Source organism: Electrophorus electricus, chromosome 12, assembly GCF_041902795.1.
Source record: "Electrophorus electricus isolate QZ-2024a chromosome 12, ASM4190279v1, whole genome shotgun sequence".
In the NCBI taxonomy this organism is placed as follows: Eukaryota; Metazoa; Chordata; class Actinopteri; order Gymnotiformes; family Gymnotidae; genus Electrophorus; species Electrophorus electricus.
The window spans coordinates 9,077,334-9,095,904 of NC_137508.1; the positions used below are offsets into that span (position 1 = coordinate 9,077,334).

General features: G+C 35.3%; 1 protein-coding gene across 1 annotated transcript; it reads left to right on the forward strand.

Annotated features, from left to right (window-relative positions):
• Nucleotides 1-928: 928 nt before the first annotated feature.
• Nucleotides 929-13,834, forward strand: pitx3 (paired-like homeodomain 3). The gene is made up of 4 exons (XM_027008313.3): nucleotides 929-1,131; nucleotides 7,269-7,395; nucleotides 9,956-10,161; nucleotides 12,404-13,834. The coding sequence occupies exons 2-4, from the start codon at nucleotides 7,287-7,289 to the stop codon at nucleotides 12,968-12,970; spliced, it is 882 nt and encodes a 293-aa protein (XP_026864114.1). The 5' UTR covers nucleotides 929-1,131; nucleotides 7,269-7,286; the 3' UTR covers nucleotides 12,971-13,834.
• The last annotated feature ends 4,737 nt before the right edge of the window (nucleotides 13,835-18,571 follow it).

Genomic DNA, 18,571 nt, shown 5'->3' on the forward strand with positions numbered 1-18,571 from the left:
AATCTTGTACAACACAAAGACTACATTACAGACTTTAATTACTGATTAATTGGGCTACTAAATATGATTGTGATGATTATTTTACCATGACAAATAACCTATTTCAGAGATCAGTTAGAAAAATACACATGGAGTTTTTGGAAATACTACTATGTGAGAATAAAGGGGAAGACATGAATCAAGATCATGGTCCGCATAAGTGAACCACCAATATTTTTTACTGTAAAGTATAGACAAGGATTATGATGCATAAAAACGGTAGTTGGGGTTCTGCACAAATCTTTTTAATAAACCTTTGTCTCGGATGGCTTCCTGTTATCTGAAAATATAAAAAACATAATTAAAGTTTAGTAAATGTATAAGCTTTGGTATAAGGTTGCTGTGACCTACAAAAACAGGTCACGGTTATGTTCTGCAAAAACCTGCAAAAACACTCTACTCACGGTATAGCTCCAAGACTGCAGGTTTCTGTGTTAGCTTAGAATTGATACAGGGACTGCAATAGTTCATACTGAGAGTCTTTTTTAATGTAACGGCAATAATCGATCCAAGCAGTTCGTTCACAACACCATGTCCAATGAAACAGATCGATAGTATAACAAAGCTGTTCTTCTCACTGGGTAGATCTATGATGGCGCTATGGATTTCAGGAGTAGAGTATTTTGCGGGTCATAACTGTGATTCCAAGATCACAGTTGGCTGCATGCCAAGAGATTTTTTTAATCGAGTTCAACCGGGTTAGTGAACAAGCAGCTTTGCAAGAGAAAGTACCCCTTTGCAATAGTGCGAAGCGTAGCTGGATGAGAGAGAGAGAGAGAGAGAGAGAGAGAGAGAGAGAGAGAGAGAGAGAGAGAGAGAGAGAGAGAGAGAGGGCAGTCCTTTCTCGCGTGAACCTGTCATACAAGATACTTAGCATAAAGTCAGTCCCCCTCTGCATGGGGATCAAGCCTTCACTTTCCAGTCTACCCCTTATGACAGACAAATGTGAGAGAAGGAAACGGAGGCTTTTTCATTTTTCCAGTTCAGGAACTTTCTACATGACGGTTGTTGGCTACATCAATACAGGAAAGCAGTTAACCCACTATAAAGTTGAATTTTCCGGGGATTACTTCCATCAAAACAGGATTTAATGTAAGTAGAAGCTGTATTCTGAATGATTGTGATGACAATTTCTTACAGTCGACCAAACTGCAATGATACGAAAGGCTTTTGAAAATGCAGCCCAGAATCGTTATTGTGACAAGACTTAGCCTTGTCACGATAACGCTTGCCCGCTGGGAAAAGTATGAAAACTCAAATAGTGCATCACAACCCATCGCATACGGTTTACATGTGACTTGAAATTGGACTGTCGACTGCATAACTGTAAGATGACACCATTGGACGTTTGAGGGAATATAATATAGCATCGCTTCATCGTTGTTGGTGTGCTGATAGGGCTGTGAGAAAACGATCAAATTCTAATGAGGTGAGTTCGTTGCAAGTCAGGATTCACTTCATTTAAAAGGTACTGAAACAAAGTTACAGAATATGCATTCATAAATCTCTTAAAATAAACCAGATTTCTATTATTCTCGCACAATTAGCAACCAAAGTAGGCTACTAATAAATAATGCCTAGTTGTGAAGCGAGAGTTAATTGATGCGACAACGCCGGCTACAATTTTCTATCAATCACTGATGCGTTTAATTTTACTCACACTACTTTAAACCAATGCTCGTTTACGTAAGTAGATATTCTGCAAAATTATTTGTACAAGCACGTCATTTGAAACTTTGAATATTTCTTTAATTTACTGTCCATTACTTAAAAACTTGGCATTGGGTTAAATCCAAGAAACACTTCTACTGTCATGGCACTTAGCCTATCTAATCAGATTGAAGTCTGTCTAATCAGATTTAAGAAGTCTAATTTTTATGTTAGTGCCAACCAACTAAAATGCGTTGATATTACCATAGAGTCTTTTTTTACACCGTTGCATAATTTGTATTCTAATGTTTGTTGCCGGTTTTCATGTCAACCACGCTGTTCTATATTGTACGGAACTATTAAAAATACTGCTATATGGTCAAAATGTAAAAACCTAGAAGTTAGAAATAGAAAGGTTTTTGGACGTCATAATTTGAATGGGCCTCTTTCAAACAATGATCAGTCCTTGCAGGAATAGCATGCATGTATATAGGAAAACTTAATTTGGGCCTAATAGGAAATTAAAATACATTTTTTCTACGTTAGTCTTATTAAGCGGTAAATAACTTTTTTTTTTTTTCAAAATTATTTGAAAACGACTCCGGGCTAGGTATGGCCCTAAACTTTGCAGCATCACGTAAATCACGTAACAGCAATATTCAATGAGCATGTACATTTGCTTACTATTATGAGAGTGCACACTGTATTTACTTCCACATGTTACTGGAAAATGGCGTAACCTCGAAGGTGCGCATGACATACCTACATAAGATTTACAATAAGGGTGTATTTTGTAAAATAAAACATGTGTCACGAACGAGGGGTCAGTAGAATTCGAAATTTTATTTTACCCCATGTCCGATTGGTTCGTTTAGTCAAAGAGTTTATGTGAAACAGAAATAGCCTATTTAGCCTATCTTTGGTATTTGACGACCTCGTGGATATTACCATGCGTGATGCATTGAGTAATGCTTTGACAACTCTGAGTCGGTTGTCTCACCGGTTTTCCCTACGTATGCAGTTTATTACTTTTAAATTTACGTATTACAGTTTGTTACTTTTAAATTCACAAATCCTTTCACATTAGGTCATGTGTAAAGATTAAAGTCACTAATTACCTTTAGACTATCGTGAAATTTGTATTATCCTTAAATGTTCCATAGTCACATAAATCAATAATAAGATATACAAATGCGTTAATTACACCTGGGACGTTCAAGCAGGGCTACTAGAGTAAGTTTACTGGAGAATATATTCAGATTTTCTCTCCTAATCCGCATCTGTGTATTATTATTTTCAGATGGTTTGGTTTAAAGATGAAGCATAATGCTTATGCACCATTCCATCAAAAGAATAATTGCACCCCAGTACAAAGATTAATATGGTGTGTACAAACATCACCGGTATTATTTTGAGAGGAAGCACTTCGAAGGCGTGCATCTACTGGTACAGGCTTATGTGTGTGAGGGAAAAAAGACGGGTTTTAACACAGGGGCAAATGCAAATGGATGTTAGGAGGGTAGAAATTAACATCTACAAACATTGGGTAGAAAATTCCATCTGCCTCCAGCTCGAGAGGGCCCTTAATAAGTTCTCAGACAGCAAAGTGACACACATCTTAATCAACACTTAATCCAAGGAATTAATTCTGGACGCGTTTATGAATAATTCCTAGCCTAATGCCGCAGCCCGTGGAAATGTATTTAGTCTGCCTTTGCCGAACCAACAGATGGACGCATCAATCTCCTGAAAAAATGACAGGGTTTTTCACATCCATTATCTTTTTTCTTATTGGATATATATATTTTAATGAGATCGATATCGCATATGCAAACTGCTCTATTAATACAGGGCGCCTAGTTCGCGCTGACCGCATGCACTTGATCATGATAAGGTCTGAATTTTTACGTTGTTCCTTTCTTCTTGTTCATGCAACAACGTTCTTCTTAGTAATTTTTTTTTTTTTTTTGACGCAGAAAAGCTGGGAAAGGGATACGCAAGAGTACTGCGCATAGGGGCAGAATTGAAATCTTTAAGATGCTGTATTATTAGCAAGTTGTAATTTCAAGGGTCAAACATGCACATAGTAAACTAAAGAAATTACTGCAGTTATTCTAATAAAAGGTACAGATATAGCTGGCTACTGAATACGAAGTGGTGATGCCATTTCAGTTTGTAACAGTCTGGAATGTCTATTGCCATTGCGAAGTTTAAATAACTTAATCAGAAAGTTTGTTTAATGTAATTGGATACAATGCAACCTAACTGTAATCTATAAAAATAACAAGCAAAAATAATTTTAATGAACATTCAGTGAAGTTACAACATTGGCATGATAGAACAATAACAAAATGTAATAATACAGTGATGATGATGATGATGATGATGATGATGGTGGTGGTGGTGATATCCTATGATATTTTGTCGTCTTTTAAAGAATAGTAGTTATCGTTCTTTGCACTTATTCAGGTGCAAAAGGTTTTAGCCTAGCCCCATCCTGAGGTGAACCCAGACCAAAAAGTTAACTTTCTATATCTCTGTCTTTTTTCTCTCCCTCTCTCTCTTTCTCTCTCACTCTCGCTCTACCCCCCCCCCCCCACACACACACACACACACAGACTTATTTATTTAAAATACTATGTTTTCAAATGCAGGTTGTTCATGTCTGATACAGAAATGGATTGTTTTATAGGGATTTCCCCCACCCTTCATCTTGTTAGACTATTTTAATCTACATAAGCAGCTCTTAATGCAGAGTTTGAATGTAATGTAAATGTTTTTCCTCCCATGGGAGCAATGACACCTTGTTCTGGATGGAATAAGAAACACGTGTAACTTTCTAATTCTGACCAAAAAAAAAACAATTTTTAAAGAGAAAAAGAGGACTGGACATTTGTGCAGACTCTAGTCTGTTTAAAAAGTCCACAAACAAAAAGAATGTCAGTCTTTCTGAATGGATTGTGTCGATATACTTGACTGAAATTAGGCCTTCTTAATACCCTACCTTTATAATGCATTTCTCCTTTCGTATTTCTGGGAACATTGTCCTTTTTTGCAAACTTTGGAAAGGTATCCTACTGATGAGAAAAAAGAGTAATAGAGGAACAATCTAAAAACTGAAGTGTGGGAAACTAATTTGAGTGTGATGTTACTGAGACTGTGCCAAATGCATGCCTATTAGACATCTCCCCATCACAGGTAATATGTGGCTCTTGTTTCATGAGTTTTTGTTTTTTTTTTGCTGAGCACCATCGGTCAGTCCATCAGAACATATTATTTTATTGTGAAATCAGATCCTGACACCAGGACATGCTATTCCTACAAACAGGAACAGAGAATGACTCATGAATACAATTTTTTGCATATGGTATCAAGAATGGACTCTCTATAGAGAGCCTGAATTTGGTAGAGCATATGTGTAAGATGTAAAAATACAAAAGTGTCATAAATGTTAATGTCAGCAATTTTGTGTCAGCAATGTTGTTAATGCCTTATTTTTGCTTCGAATATGAATACTCAGTATAAAGCATATTTTCATGCAGGATTGAAATGCATATATCTAAAGAAAAAATACTGATTAGGACTTTTCGCAATGTTCAGTCTGGTAGATCATTTATTTTGACTGAAACCGATCTGACTTATTATAGCTTCCTCCTCTTTCTAAGCTTATCCTTGGTAATCTTTGCCACTGATGAGACACCTTGTGAATACTGATCACTACATAATTTCTCATTCAAACAAACATGGTGTTCAGGTCATCTTAAACGAATGCATACCAATAGGCTTTTTTTCTTTTCAAAATGGATGAAGTCAATTCAGTCATTTTACATCCACATAATTTAACACATTTCACATTCACTGATGGTTACCTAACACTGAATTATTTTGATGGGGGCAGTGTTTAGCATTTTTATTGGAATTTTGCATAGAAATGCTGACTTTCAGAAATACTGCAGTCAACACTGGGTGACACAACCCTGCATTACTGTCAGTAATTTACTGTGATCAGTTATTTTGATTTTTTGAAAGTGTATTCTCCTATTGAGAGTCTACTCAGAGATAATAATAATAATTTTGTTTTATGGATATTTGTATAAGTAGTATAATAACTACTGCTCAGCAAAATATATACATATATTTATTTATACATACTACAGCATAAGATAAACAAAGCTGAAAAGATACATTCTTTAAAGATGGTCAAGATCTTTGGTTCAGAACCAGATATAGGATAGAATATAACTTCAGGATCTACCTTTAAGTGAAGTAGTGTATTGTTATTTTCTGTTACTGGAATGTGACTTTTGAAGCCTCACAAGGGAATTTATCTATGCAGTAAATTAAACAATAACTTAAATTGTTATGTGATAAAAACTCAATAAAATAGCCAAGGCTGTCCTCTAGGTCTTTGAGCTTAAATCCACATTTTCTCACTTTGACCTAGTAGGGAGAAAAGTCTTTTTGCACTAACGGAGGCAGACTAAATACAATTTCTAACACTTTTAAACCATATTGAGCTCCAGCTTTCAGCAACCTTTAGACGAAGTGAAACAGTAGGCTAGGTACACCTGTGTTTTGCCAGCCCAGCACAAGTCAGGGAATGGCTCTATCACATGAATGTAACTTGTTATCTGCTGTTGTACAAATAAACAAGATTTTTTTTTAAAGATTTTATCCGGGTTGATTTTATCATGAAGCTGCTAGTTAAGGATGGTACTTACGGTTTGACCTAAAATTGATTAAGTAACATAATGTCACAGAGTTTAGAATCTTTTTCTAATGACAGTTGTATAAGCTGTTATAGGTTGTGCTAGACTATTACATGTATCCTGACTATTTTAGTAGATTTTCTCATTTAAGGTAGGCTATATTAGTTGATTATAGGAAAGTTTGGATGGATTTCCTTTTTTAGTTTAACACATGTAGGCCTAAATTATTTTTATTTTAATTTTGATCAGCAATTCATTTTAGGTGTAATCCAAAAGGCTTTGCACTGAGAAGTTTAAACCGACACTGTTTTTGTTCTAGTAAATGTAGATGATGCACTAGTATCTCCATCACTAGTTTTAGAAAGGTGACCTCAGCGTATGTGTACGAATTAATTTGCCTTCAGTTGACGACTTCGAAGATATGACTCAATATTCTCGTTTATTTTAAAATGTGATTGAAACCACGAAAGCGCAGGCAACTTATGTTTTAAGACTGTTTACGCAATAACGTTATTACAAAAACATTGCAAATAAAAATATTGTCATCAAATTCGTAGATAACGAAGTGGCGGATAGACTAAATTTTAATGTTTAAACCTTTTAACTCAACCTCCTTTAAACGAAAATACTTTGTTTTCTGTCTGCTAATTATCCTACAATTGTCGTTTGCTTAATCTAGTGTTGGAATTAATAGAAAGGATGGTCCCTTAAAATGTTCCATCTCATTTTCAATGGGATCCTTACATAGTAAAATAGTACATTTGGTTGATTTAAGGCTGTCACTCTCGCCCCTTCTGTCTTTTTACTGCGGTGTATTACGTGTTACATCTAGCTTTCACATTCTTAAAAGCGTTTATTTCTTATTTGCAGAGCCTGCAGGCCGAGGTTATGGATTTTAACCTTCTGACGGACAATGAAGCACGTAGCCCGGCACTGTCGCTCTCCGACTCCGGGACACCTCAGCACGATCAGGGATGTAAAGGCCAGGACAACAGCGGTCTGTCCATATTCATTTGTTATCAGAACCACAACCTACAGTAAAAAACAAACAAAAAAACTGTTATTGAGAAAATGTAAAGCAACATCAAACCACAAAAATAATATTATTAATATGGACATGTATTAACATGTCTATTCATCTGAAATGACAGGAAATGATAGCATTACATCGACGGTTATTATCAACAACAGGTTCAGCTATGCGGTGGACCCTATATTGCGAAACATACACTTTTGTGAAGGGTAGTTTGTATAGTTCTCTTTAAAAAAAAAAAAGCCTATTTTTGCGAGTATGAATTTGAAGTATGGCGCGCTTCACGCCTAAACTGATTAGAAGATTTCTTCTTTGTGAATTTGACTTAAAAGAGAATTGAGTGAGCAGCTGATTACGTTGGATGACTTGAACCCCAGAAGCCACTGCATTTGGATAACAAACTAGGCTTCTTAGGAAACAAATTTTGGAATTAGAACGTGCAGTAAAAAGTATTATTTCTTTAAAATTTATAATTTGCTTACTGGATTCCATTTTCTCACCAAAACTGAGTGAACTAAGAGATATTTATGTAGTTTACTATTATAATAGTATTATATTTACTATTATTTGGTAATGCTGTTTCCAAAGGGTTAAAGCACCTACATAACAATTACCAACTCATCGTATTTCAACTAAATTGAAATTATGGCGCGATGTATAAACACAGAATTTATCTTACAGTAAAATAAATTAATAAATCATTATATTTGGCTATTGTTAATAAAATAATATTATAGAAATTATAATGTGTTATATCTGAAGGATCATGTGAAATCTGATGAACTGCAGTGGTAAGCAGGAGCAAAAACTCCCAGGACACCAGAAAGGAAGGTTGCAAAGACTGTAGAATAAAGAAATATGTACTGTCAAAATGTAAGTTTATAAATACTAGTCAAAAACCTTCAAACAAAAGCGCAAATCACAAGTAGTGTCAAGGAACTGATGCACATTTTGTACATTTCAGTTATGGAATCTTTTTGAAATAATTTAGAAATAAAAGTGGTTTTGACAAAATCATCAAATTGTTACTAACTGTGTCCTAAAATTGTTTTATCTTATTGGGCAAGAAATATACACATTAGTAACTGCATTCACACAAGAGTAAAAACAGAACAAAGTTATCTTATGTTTACTGGTGTTACAGTGTTATTTGCTTTGTGATTTTTAAAATAAAGTGGGGGGACACATGAGACACATTAAAAAGATACATGACTGGTCATGAAAAAATCAGTAGTAACTTTGTACAAATCAACTCCCCCTTGAAAAAAAAATCTTACTCCTTATTTTGCCAAGTCATTTTCTTTCATATACTCTACAACAGGCTACACATGCATGATTTTGTAAAGTACAGTGAACAACCAAAAATACTTTGTTAGGACCTATTTGAGTGTTGTGCCCTGTTTCCACCAGCATATTAGTAAACTGAAAAGTACAAAAATGTCTTTATGGCACATTTAATTTCCACTGCTGTACAGCCAGAGTGCAGCAGATAAATTTACAATTAATTGGAGCCAAATGTGAGGGGTGATGAAGTAACCTCTCATAAATGCACATACATAGATACTTCAGACACCAGATCCATTCCACATCTTTCAATGAAACAGCCAGTAGTTGACATCATTAATCTCTTATCCTTAAATTAAAGTAAAATAAGTGAAATGCTAAGAACAAGTAATCTGGGATTGATCATATATGTCTAATAATTTTTCACCATTTTCATAAATCTTGGATTACATACTTTTCTCAATAGGAAGAAATGACTTTAAATATAAATACAACACTAAAGCATTTCTAAGCACTTTTTTTAACAAACTATACAAGCTAAATGTCAGAAATCAGAGGTTTGGCAAAATCATTATTCTATCAAGATGTAAAAATGTTTATTTTTGCACGTTCATTAGTTATATGGCAATTATGATGACAACAGCGATGATGATTATCATCATGTTGTTGTTATAAATATAAGGATATGAATGGCCACATACTGCACATTATCTTAGGTCTTTAGTTTTATGGATATTACTTAATGAAAATGTTTATGTCCCCTGGAATAATAAGTGTGAGCTGTCACATCATCTTCTAGTTGCTTATAGTTGTTGAGTAAGGGAAAACCTGCTTATCATTTAGAAATTCTCCAACAGTTAAGTCCTTGCCAAACAACTCCAAACCTGCCCTGTCACTAAAGCCTGATCCTGGGATTAGGTGGCCAGCTAATTTAGCCCCTTCTGTGAGGTCTTCAATTTGCGGAACTATGGTGCCCTGAGAGAGGATTTCACCCAGACATAACAAATGCTGTTTGGTTCTGTCTGTTACCTTGTTTTGTGTCAGTCATTATTTTTCTGTCTTTGTTAGGCAATTTTTTTATATGAATGCATTTTTCTGTGGGAAGGAATGTGGAATTGTTTTAGAAGGGTATTTAGATTATAGGTGCAATTAGGTTAATAATATTTAGTTTCATTTAAATGTGTCATGATACACAAGTCAGAATGTGTATAGTATATATTTTCATCTTGGCTTTACACAGACACAGAAAAGTCCCATCAGAACCAGACAGATGAGTCAAACCCAGAGGACGGCTCTTTAAAGAAGAAGCAGCGCAGGCAAAGAACACATTTCACCAGCCAGCAGCTCCAAGAACTAGAGGCCACCTTCCAGAGGAACCGCTATCCAGATATGAGCACACGAGAGGAGATCGCTGTGTGGACGAACCTCACAGAAGCACGTGTGCGGGTACGCACCCGGTAAAACAGTCAGCTCCAGAAAACTGAGTTACTCACAAATCTTAATAAGTGTTTGATGATGTAAAGGGCTTTTATTTTGTGCTTTATTAATGTTGTGATTAGCACTGTAGGGAATGTCTACATCTATTCAGTATTTACTCTATCTATCAAATACTCAATCACTGAAACAAGGTTTGGAGCATTATGTTGTTCTGATGTGTTTGAGATGGTGTGTTAGATATGGATATGGACACTTTTCAAATCTATGATACATACATTTTGGATTTCAAGCTTAGATATAGTCTAATTACAAAACTGGAATCCTGAAATGCCACTTTGTCTAAAACAATCAGAAATCACTTCACCAGTTTCTACCTATGTCAAGTGATGTAATACAAACCGCAGCACACTTTCATTACTTATGAGCATTTGGGTAAAATTATTCCTATTCCTCTGAGATCATAGCCAGGCGTTTTCATTGCTCTAAAGCATAGTAAAGCATAAAGCAGGTGGGCTTCTGGCCTGGCAGAGGACAGGACAGTTGCAGTCTTTCAGCCTGCCTGACATCTAATGGATCAGATTCATGCTGGACAGAGGAAAGGTCACATAGCAGGCAGTCCTGGTTGTTATTTTGAAAGAACAACAGGACTGGAGCTGCTCCTAACCTAATATCTATCAGTGGCCTTCTGAACTGTGCTTGTATGCCACTAATCCTAGCTGGACACTCGCTCATACCACATATTTCAAATGCTTCTTCTGTCATGTTGATTTATGTAGTTGAATAAGTATGTATTCCTAGTACACTCACAAAGCCTAAACCATGGCCCTGACCTAAAGCAAAGCTGACCTGGACTGCTCTTAATGTCTTGGCCACTGGACCACACAGGGTGGAGCTTTTTTTTAATTGCAAACCTTTGTCTTCTGTTTACTAGGCATCTAGTTCATCATCATGTAGTAAACATATTGAAAAAAACATACTGAAGTGTACTATACAAGGACTTCTTTATTTTTGTGAGTTTACGGAGTAGTTTGTTTTGTTCTGACCTCCTGTATGTAAGAAAACATAAGGATAGACAAATTCTTGAAGTGAAGTTGCGACAAATAACTATACAAAGACTAGGTGAATGAATTAGATGGGCATAGGAATTGTGAAATATCTTAGAACCTAAATTAAGACCAGACACACCCTGACAATCCAGCTAACATTTGACATTCAGTTATTTCTGTGAGGTCTCAAACACTAGTTCCAAATACAAATGTCACTGGAAATGTAGGAGCACGGATCAAAGAAGAGGGGATTCCCTGTCACTTAAAATAAACTAGGTGTATAGAAAAAGCACAACCATGATCCAACAATGTAATATATAACTTTCTAGCTCTACCGTCCATATAAGCTATAGTAAAAACAGCATTCTGCCAAAGTTATTAACCCATTTTAAGCACCATTATTTTATCTAATTAAGCATCATATAAACAGATTTCAGTAACGCATTGTGATTAACTTTTCTATTTGCTCTTTTTAGAATCTGACAGATAGATCAGAGATAAAACTATAATGCCATTGAAAATCAACCTATTAGTGAGAATTAGATGGATTTCTAAATATTCAGTGTTTTATTATGAATAGCAATTGGTTTTACCCCTTAATTTTATTCTACAGTTGAGCTCAGTGAATACTTAAGAAAACAGATTTAGAAAAAGCTAAATTCAATATTTTCCTTTAAGGTTTGCAATTAAAACTTTAATCCTGCTATATTCTCTAAAAATAGGATCTTAAATTTGACTAATGTGAAGGAAGCTCTTTTCTGATATTTCTTATAGAAGTAGTTCATATTAAGTGAACAATTTAGTTTAATAACCCAACACAGTATGCTTTGATAATACAGAGTTCTTCTATTTAATGGATCCTTTCATTTTTATTATTTTGTAATTCTCCTCTGAAATGTTATTTTAGAGACTAGGACATAAGTGCATGCTCATACGGTATGAAAAAAAGGAAAGTGAATTAATTGGACATGTTTGACATTTTTATGCTACTGAGCAAAACATAATGATTTAGTTGAATTTATTTGTTTGCTTGTGTTTGTTTTTGTTTTAAATAATAAATGAGACTTTACATAAATAAATATCAGACCAACAAGTTATTTCTATATTACTCCTGAATACCTAAAGAAAATATCAAAAGAATAAAAAGGTTAGTAGAAGCTGTAAAGCATGTAGTTCTCACTATTTCCTTTTTGTTTTATATCCAGGTATGGTTTAAGAACCGCCGTGCCAAGTGGAGAAAGAGAGAAAGGAACCAGCAAGCTGAGCTTTGTAAAAATGGCTTTGGTGCCCAGTTCAATGGACTCATGCAACCATATGATGACATGTATTCTGGCTACTCGTACAACAACTGGGCTACCAAAAGCTTGGCCAGCAGCCCGCTGTCAGCTAAAAGCTTCCCCTTCTTCAACTCCATGAATGTCAGCCCCCTTTCCTCACAGCCCATGTTCTCCCCACCCAGCTCAATCCCCTCCATGAACATGGCTTCCTCTATGGTGCCCTCGGCAGTCACCGGGGTGCCAGGGTCTGGCCTAAACAACCTGGGGAACCTGAACAACCTAAACAGCTCCACACTCAACTCAGCAGCAGTGTCAGCGGCAGCTTGCCCTTACGCCACCACAGCCAGCCCTTACATGTACAGAGACACCTGTAACTCCAGCCTGGCCAGCCTCCGGCTTAAAGCCAAGCAGCATGCAAACTTTGCATATCCAGCTGTGCAAAACCCTGTAACCAACTTAAGCCCCTGCCAGTACGCTGTGGACCGGCCCGTATGAATCCCTCCTGCCAGTCCTATTTGAGTCCCCTTTCCCACCCTTAAACTCTCTCCCATCTAATCCAGCATTTTAATTTTGAGGCATCGCCCAGCAACATGCACTGCTTAAGAACATGTGGTTTATAATAAGACTGAGCGCTAGAGAAAAAATGCTCATGAGGAAATAAAAGAGAAAAAAACATACAAATGGACCATGGCTCAAAGGACTCCGTTAGAGTATGGTGAGACCTTGATGCTGAATCGACCAACTGTTAAATGGATCTCTACAGTTTTGTCTGCCACATGAGTAGAGTTAAATGACAAAGAGGACTGGAATAGTTTTGCTGCACTGCTAGGAACACCTTGCAAAGTTACAATGTTTGAAATACTCTAATTATCAAAAAGCCTTCAAGGCACATGCTTTTGCAATACAGGCAAAAGGATGTACATAATGAACTTTCTGTTTTGTATGTGACAAAAATATCAATGACACATAGTACTTTAAAGATGAGATAAGCATATTGCTGAAGAGCAGAACCTGGATCGATGTGCCACGAGTACCTCCTTTAGGAATTTTAATCATTGTTGTGAATTCCATTTACCTAGGACAAAAAGTCAAGGGTCAAAGGTTGCTGTCAGATGGAAGACAAAAAGTAGCAATGAATAGTTTCAAAGAAAGACAAATACGTACAAGAATAAAATAAGTTCTAACTCTGTTGGAACGTTTTTTAAAAATAAGTAACTAAAAAGCCATTGAATATATAGTTTTGTGTGGTGTTCTAAAAAGGGAGTATATGACTGTAAAATAATGTATGTAAGAGTGCAGTTGTTATAAAACAAGCATTTGGTGTAGCCTGCTTTGTCTCATTAAAAGGTAAATAAATAATTATTTGTATTATGAGTAACTAATACACTGAAAAACATACAATCTGATAATGTTATAAAATTTTCCAACGTATAATAGCACACATGACATTGCTCACATCATCCTGGTCAAAAGTACAGAGTGTTCTCTCCAAGTCCTTGGGATCCCATGGCAACGCTCCCTAAATTCCATGGCAACATCATACAACATGACTGAAAGAAGAGGAGAGTGGGAGATGCAGAGATAAAGATGTTTCTGTTGATTCGTCACTGATATGCTTGACCTACAGTCTTAGAGAGGTCTCCGTCGCAAGTAGCACTTTCGCCTGAATGTCCTCTAATGGGCTTTGGGGTGGGGTAGGCTGGAGGATTCTTGGTCCTGTGCCTTGCCAATTTGAGGGAACGTGGCCAACGTTATGTAAGCACATATGAGGCATCCCTCCAGTCTGATGGCAGTGGAGACTGCCTGGTTCCCTAGCTACAGTCAGACCACACTGGATATTCCTACAATTGACCACAGAAGCACTCAGTGCTTCAGACCCTTCAGGTCAGCTCCTCTACTGATTTACTAAGAATAATATCTGTGGGTATGCAAATTAATTGAGCTTTAAATTTAAAGAATTGTGATTAGCTTCTTAGTTATGGACAATATATGTTCCAAGAGGTATATAAACAGAGATTTCATAAAGTAAAAATACAGCTACTCATTTGTACCTGGTATACCTGATGTGGATTCCAACAATGAAACCAGACACAAACTCCATGTACTGCCAAAAGACCTATTGAGGTTTTGGTTTCCAGTGAATCAGGAGCTGTAGGACAGAGCTATGCATCTAAACTTCAGAAACACATTCTAAACCACAGAACACTGCAATTCTCCTTGGAATCTACACACACCCCACTCACAGCCACACACACAAGGCATAGAAGGGTCAAGAGCTAATTCATTTGCAGACTCAAAATATCTCTTTAAAATAAGTAGTCACTGAGAAAAGTCCCTGTCCCTGACTATGATAGTTGTCTCTGTGAGGGTGATCAGTAGATGGAAAAAAGGCAAGGCTCAGTCACACTGATGATCCTCTCTCAGCACTCTGAATCAATATCTCACTGAAGGGTAAATATCCTCTAGTCCCCAATGTTTACTGCACACAACAGACTGTGAACCAGAAAGATACACATTTACAATGGCCATGACCCATAGTGTAAAAAATGCTTCTAACCCAGTAGGTGTAGTAACAATCACCTCAAAGCTTTTATTTATCTATAAAGCAATGTAAAGCTTAATATTGAAATTGTGCCAAGAGGTGATTCTTGTTTAAGAATTAAGGATGTTTAACAGAAGATAAATAGTTGCCATATTTCTATATGTATTTTAAATAGAAGAAATTTTCAAATAAATGCACTTTATAAGGACGCAGAGTTGCTTATTTAAAACTAGTGATTTGTTTCATACTTATGATCATAAACTATGAGACAAAATAACAACTATTATTTTTACATCATTTGCACATTGCAATCTTATGCTTTTTTCATGTTTTTTCATCTAATCGGTCCATGTTAACATAGTTGTCTTTGGTTAGCTTGTTTGTCCAAAAGAGTCACCCAACACTGTCTATAATTTCCTTGAGACAAATATCACTTAAATTACAATCAACAGAATCAATGGCTTCTTAGATAGCAAGCATTCTACTCTTTTAACAACCTACAAATATCTGATAAGGGTATTTATCACACATATACATGTCATATCATGACAAATATTTTAGATTTTGAATACTAACAATAAAATATCCTACCAGAATGAAACTCTCTCCCTCAACCCTCCCCCCCCCCCCCCCCCCACACACACACATTCTTTTCAGTTCTTATAACAGTAATACAACAACAAAACATTCTTCTGTCAGGAGAATGAGTTGTACAAACCTTAGTTAATTAGTTAACTTCTAATAACGTTAAATGCTAGTTGTGCTTTTTCTGAGAATTACCCAATATGAGACTTGTAACACCAAGACTTGTAATCACAAATTAATGAAAACCTTTTATCAAAGGCTAAATATCAAAACTAATCTCTAACACAATACATCCAAAAAGGTATGATGCTTCATATGAAGAACCTTTGCCCTAAAGCATGAATTGCACATATAGTTGGAAGTCTCCTCTTAATTACTTTTTTTAATCAATGGTACAGTGATTTCATGTCATGATTCTCTAAGATGAAATTAATATAAAAACTGGATAAAAGTTATTGAAGCTTGAGCAGAGTGTCTTAATCATGATAATTGGTACTGAAAATAAAAACACTGCGAAGGAAATGTCATTTCTTTTTATACAATACTCTAAATGAGGATTAAAGAAATTAAAGTGTGCCCAGAAGACTCTCTACAATTATTGCAAGACAAATTGATCAAAGAAAGATGGAAACTGACAGCAATGTCTGAATATAATAACTGTTTCATTATGTTTGCACAAACTGCCAAACTAATATTATAAATATATAATATAATATAATATAATATAATATAATATAATATAATATAAACTGAAAGACATAAAGAGAGAATTAGCTAGTGAAAGTGTAAAAGACCTATAACATATAGTCTTGTATCAAAAATATGTATAATAACCTTTACATTTACAAAGTGCAACTTTGTAGCTACAGGTTGTGTGTAGTTTGCTATAGACAAACACTGTTTACATTATTGTACAAAATGTAATGTGCAACCTTGTTTATTTTGTTTTAGATTTCTAAAGTAAAAAAAAAAAAAACATTTTAAAAATAAAACTGGTTGTTGAATTTTTGTAATCCCTTATTTTAATCCCTTATTTTGAGACTTGAAAAGCAATGTCAGGCCTGAGAGATAAAGATTGTTCCAAACCATATTAGTTCTTACACTCTAACTCTTTTAAACAGTATTTAAAAATGCTCCCAGACAATAAATTAAATTAATTCAGGTGTAGAATACAAACTCTACATGTACATCTCTGTGTAAAATTATGTCATGTTCAAATGACCTCTGATAATCTGTAAATAAAAGCTTCTTTGCCTGGGGGATTGCAATGGGAACGTCCTCAAATGTAATGTATTATTTGGATATTACTTCTGGAGGTATACAGCAGCACTGTCTGGATATAATAGTTTTCTTTTTCTCATGCCTAGACATGACATCTTCTTTGCTCAAGGCCTGGTTTTCCATTTTAATACCCGTCTGTTGCTTTACATTACAATGATTCCATGACTGGCTCTATGTTCTGCAGGCTCAATAAGATCTGAAACAAATGCCTTATAGCAAAATTAACACCTTAATATCCCAAATAAAGCAATATTTTATCTTAAAAAAGCAACCACATAAAAACAACACTATCAAAATTTCTGAATTAATTATATTTAATTCTTATGCATCTTAAGTTCTTTTGTAATAAAACATCATTGATCTTATAGTGTACCTGGGACATAGCTGAATGCACATCATGTAGGCTTAACATTTCTGGGAATAACTCACTCAGTATACAGATGTATCACACAGTATCAAATTAATCAGTTGACTTATTAAATTAACCAAGTGTTCCAAACCTCACATAACTTTTTCAAATAGGATTATCTTGAACTTTAAGAACCAGAGGCAAGCATTCACTGCATCATATGATATGTACTATTTAATTTTACTTTGATTAAATTCCCATCTTCATACAAATTAATGATCATTTATAGTCTAACGATACTGTGAGCTATTCCCTATTCTAAGCACTTACCAAAAGGGTATAGCGATGTACCTCAGATAATTATACTGGTAGAAATTGAGCCAAATTGAGTGTTTATAGCCTACATAAGCAAATACAGCAGTTTATTTTCAGCCTATAGTTCTTTTCATTCAACTCTGTAACGTTCTATGACACAAAACTTGCTGTTTTCTGCCACCTGTTGGCAACTAAGTATATTATATTTTCACAAACTTTCAGACACCAAGGAGCTAGCAGCATTGGTCTTGTTTTAGAGCAGTATGCTAGTTCAAAGCAAATAGGCCACTTGAAACTGAATATATTGGTTGACCAAAAAGAAAACCACTAACTTCAAAAATGACTTAAATTCTATTTAAGTAAATCCTGGAATAACATTTTTTTCAAATTATCTTATTTTGGAGAGGGCATGTGTGACGTGGTACAAAGAACCTAATAGTGCTCCTTGTTTATTTTTGTATCAAATGTAATTCCACTGCATACCACAATATCCTGTCCACAGCTGATGAATAAGTAGACTATAGCCAGTACCCATTTTACAGTACAAAAACGTTTATTTACCTGCCTGGCATGTAGCCTTTGTTTGGTCTCTTTGAAGTAGTGTCCATCTTTACTGAACAACTCGAGGGCACTCAAAAAAATCTATGGTGAATCATCAACCATGTGGATGATTAGCCATCATGTAGACCTAGACCTAATATTAAAACATTGCTTTAAGTTCCAAAAGCAATGGACAATGAATGACAATTAATTTAACTGACCAAGGTCGCTGATGTTGTGAATATACTGGTGCTTAATAAGAGATATTTTTCACAACTTAGACTGCAATCAACTTATATACATTTAGAATAATTTAGGCTAATCGTTTTTGTGATGCTGTGGTATATAATGTGCCATAAAGAAGGAAAATATCTTAATCCAGTTTATGCAATTTTCAACTTAATCCACTAAAACAACACTAACAATATTTTGAATCTATTTTCATAAGTAGATAATCCTGCAACTTTAACTCTTCCCCCTAAAA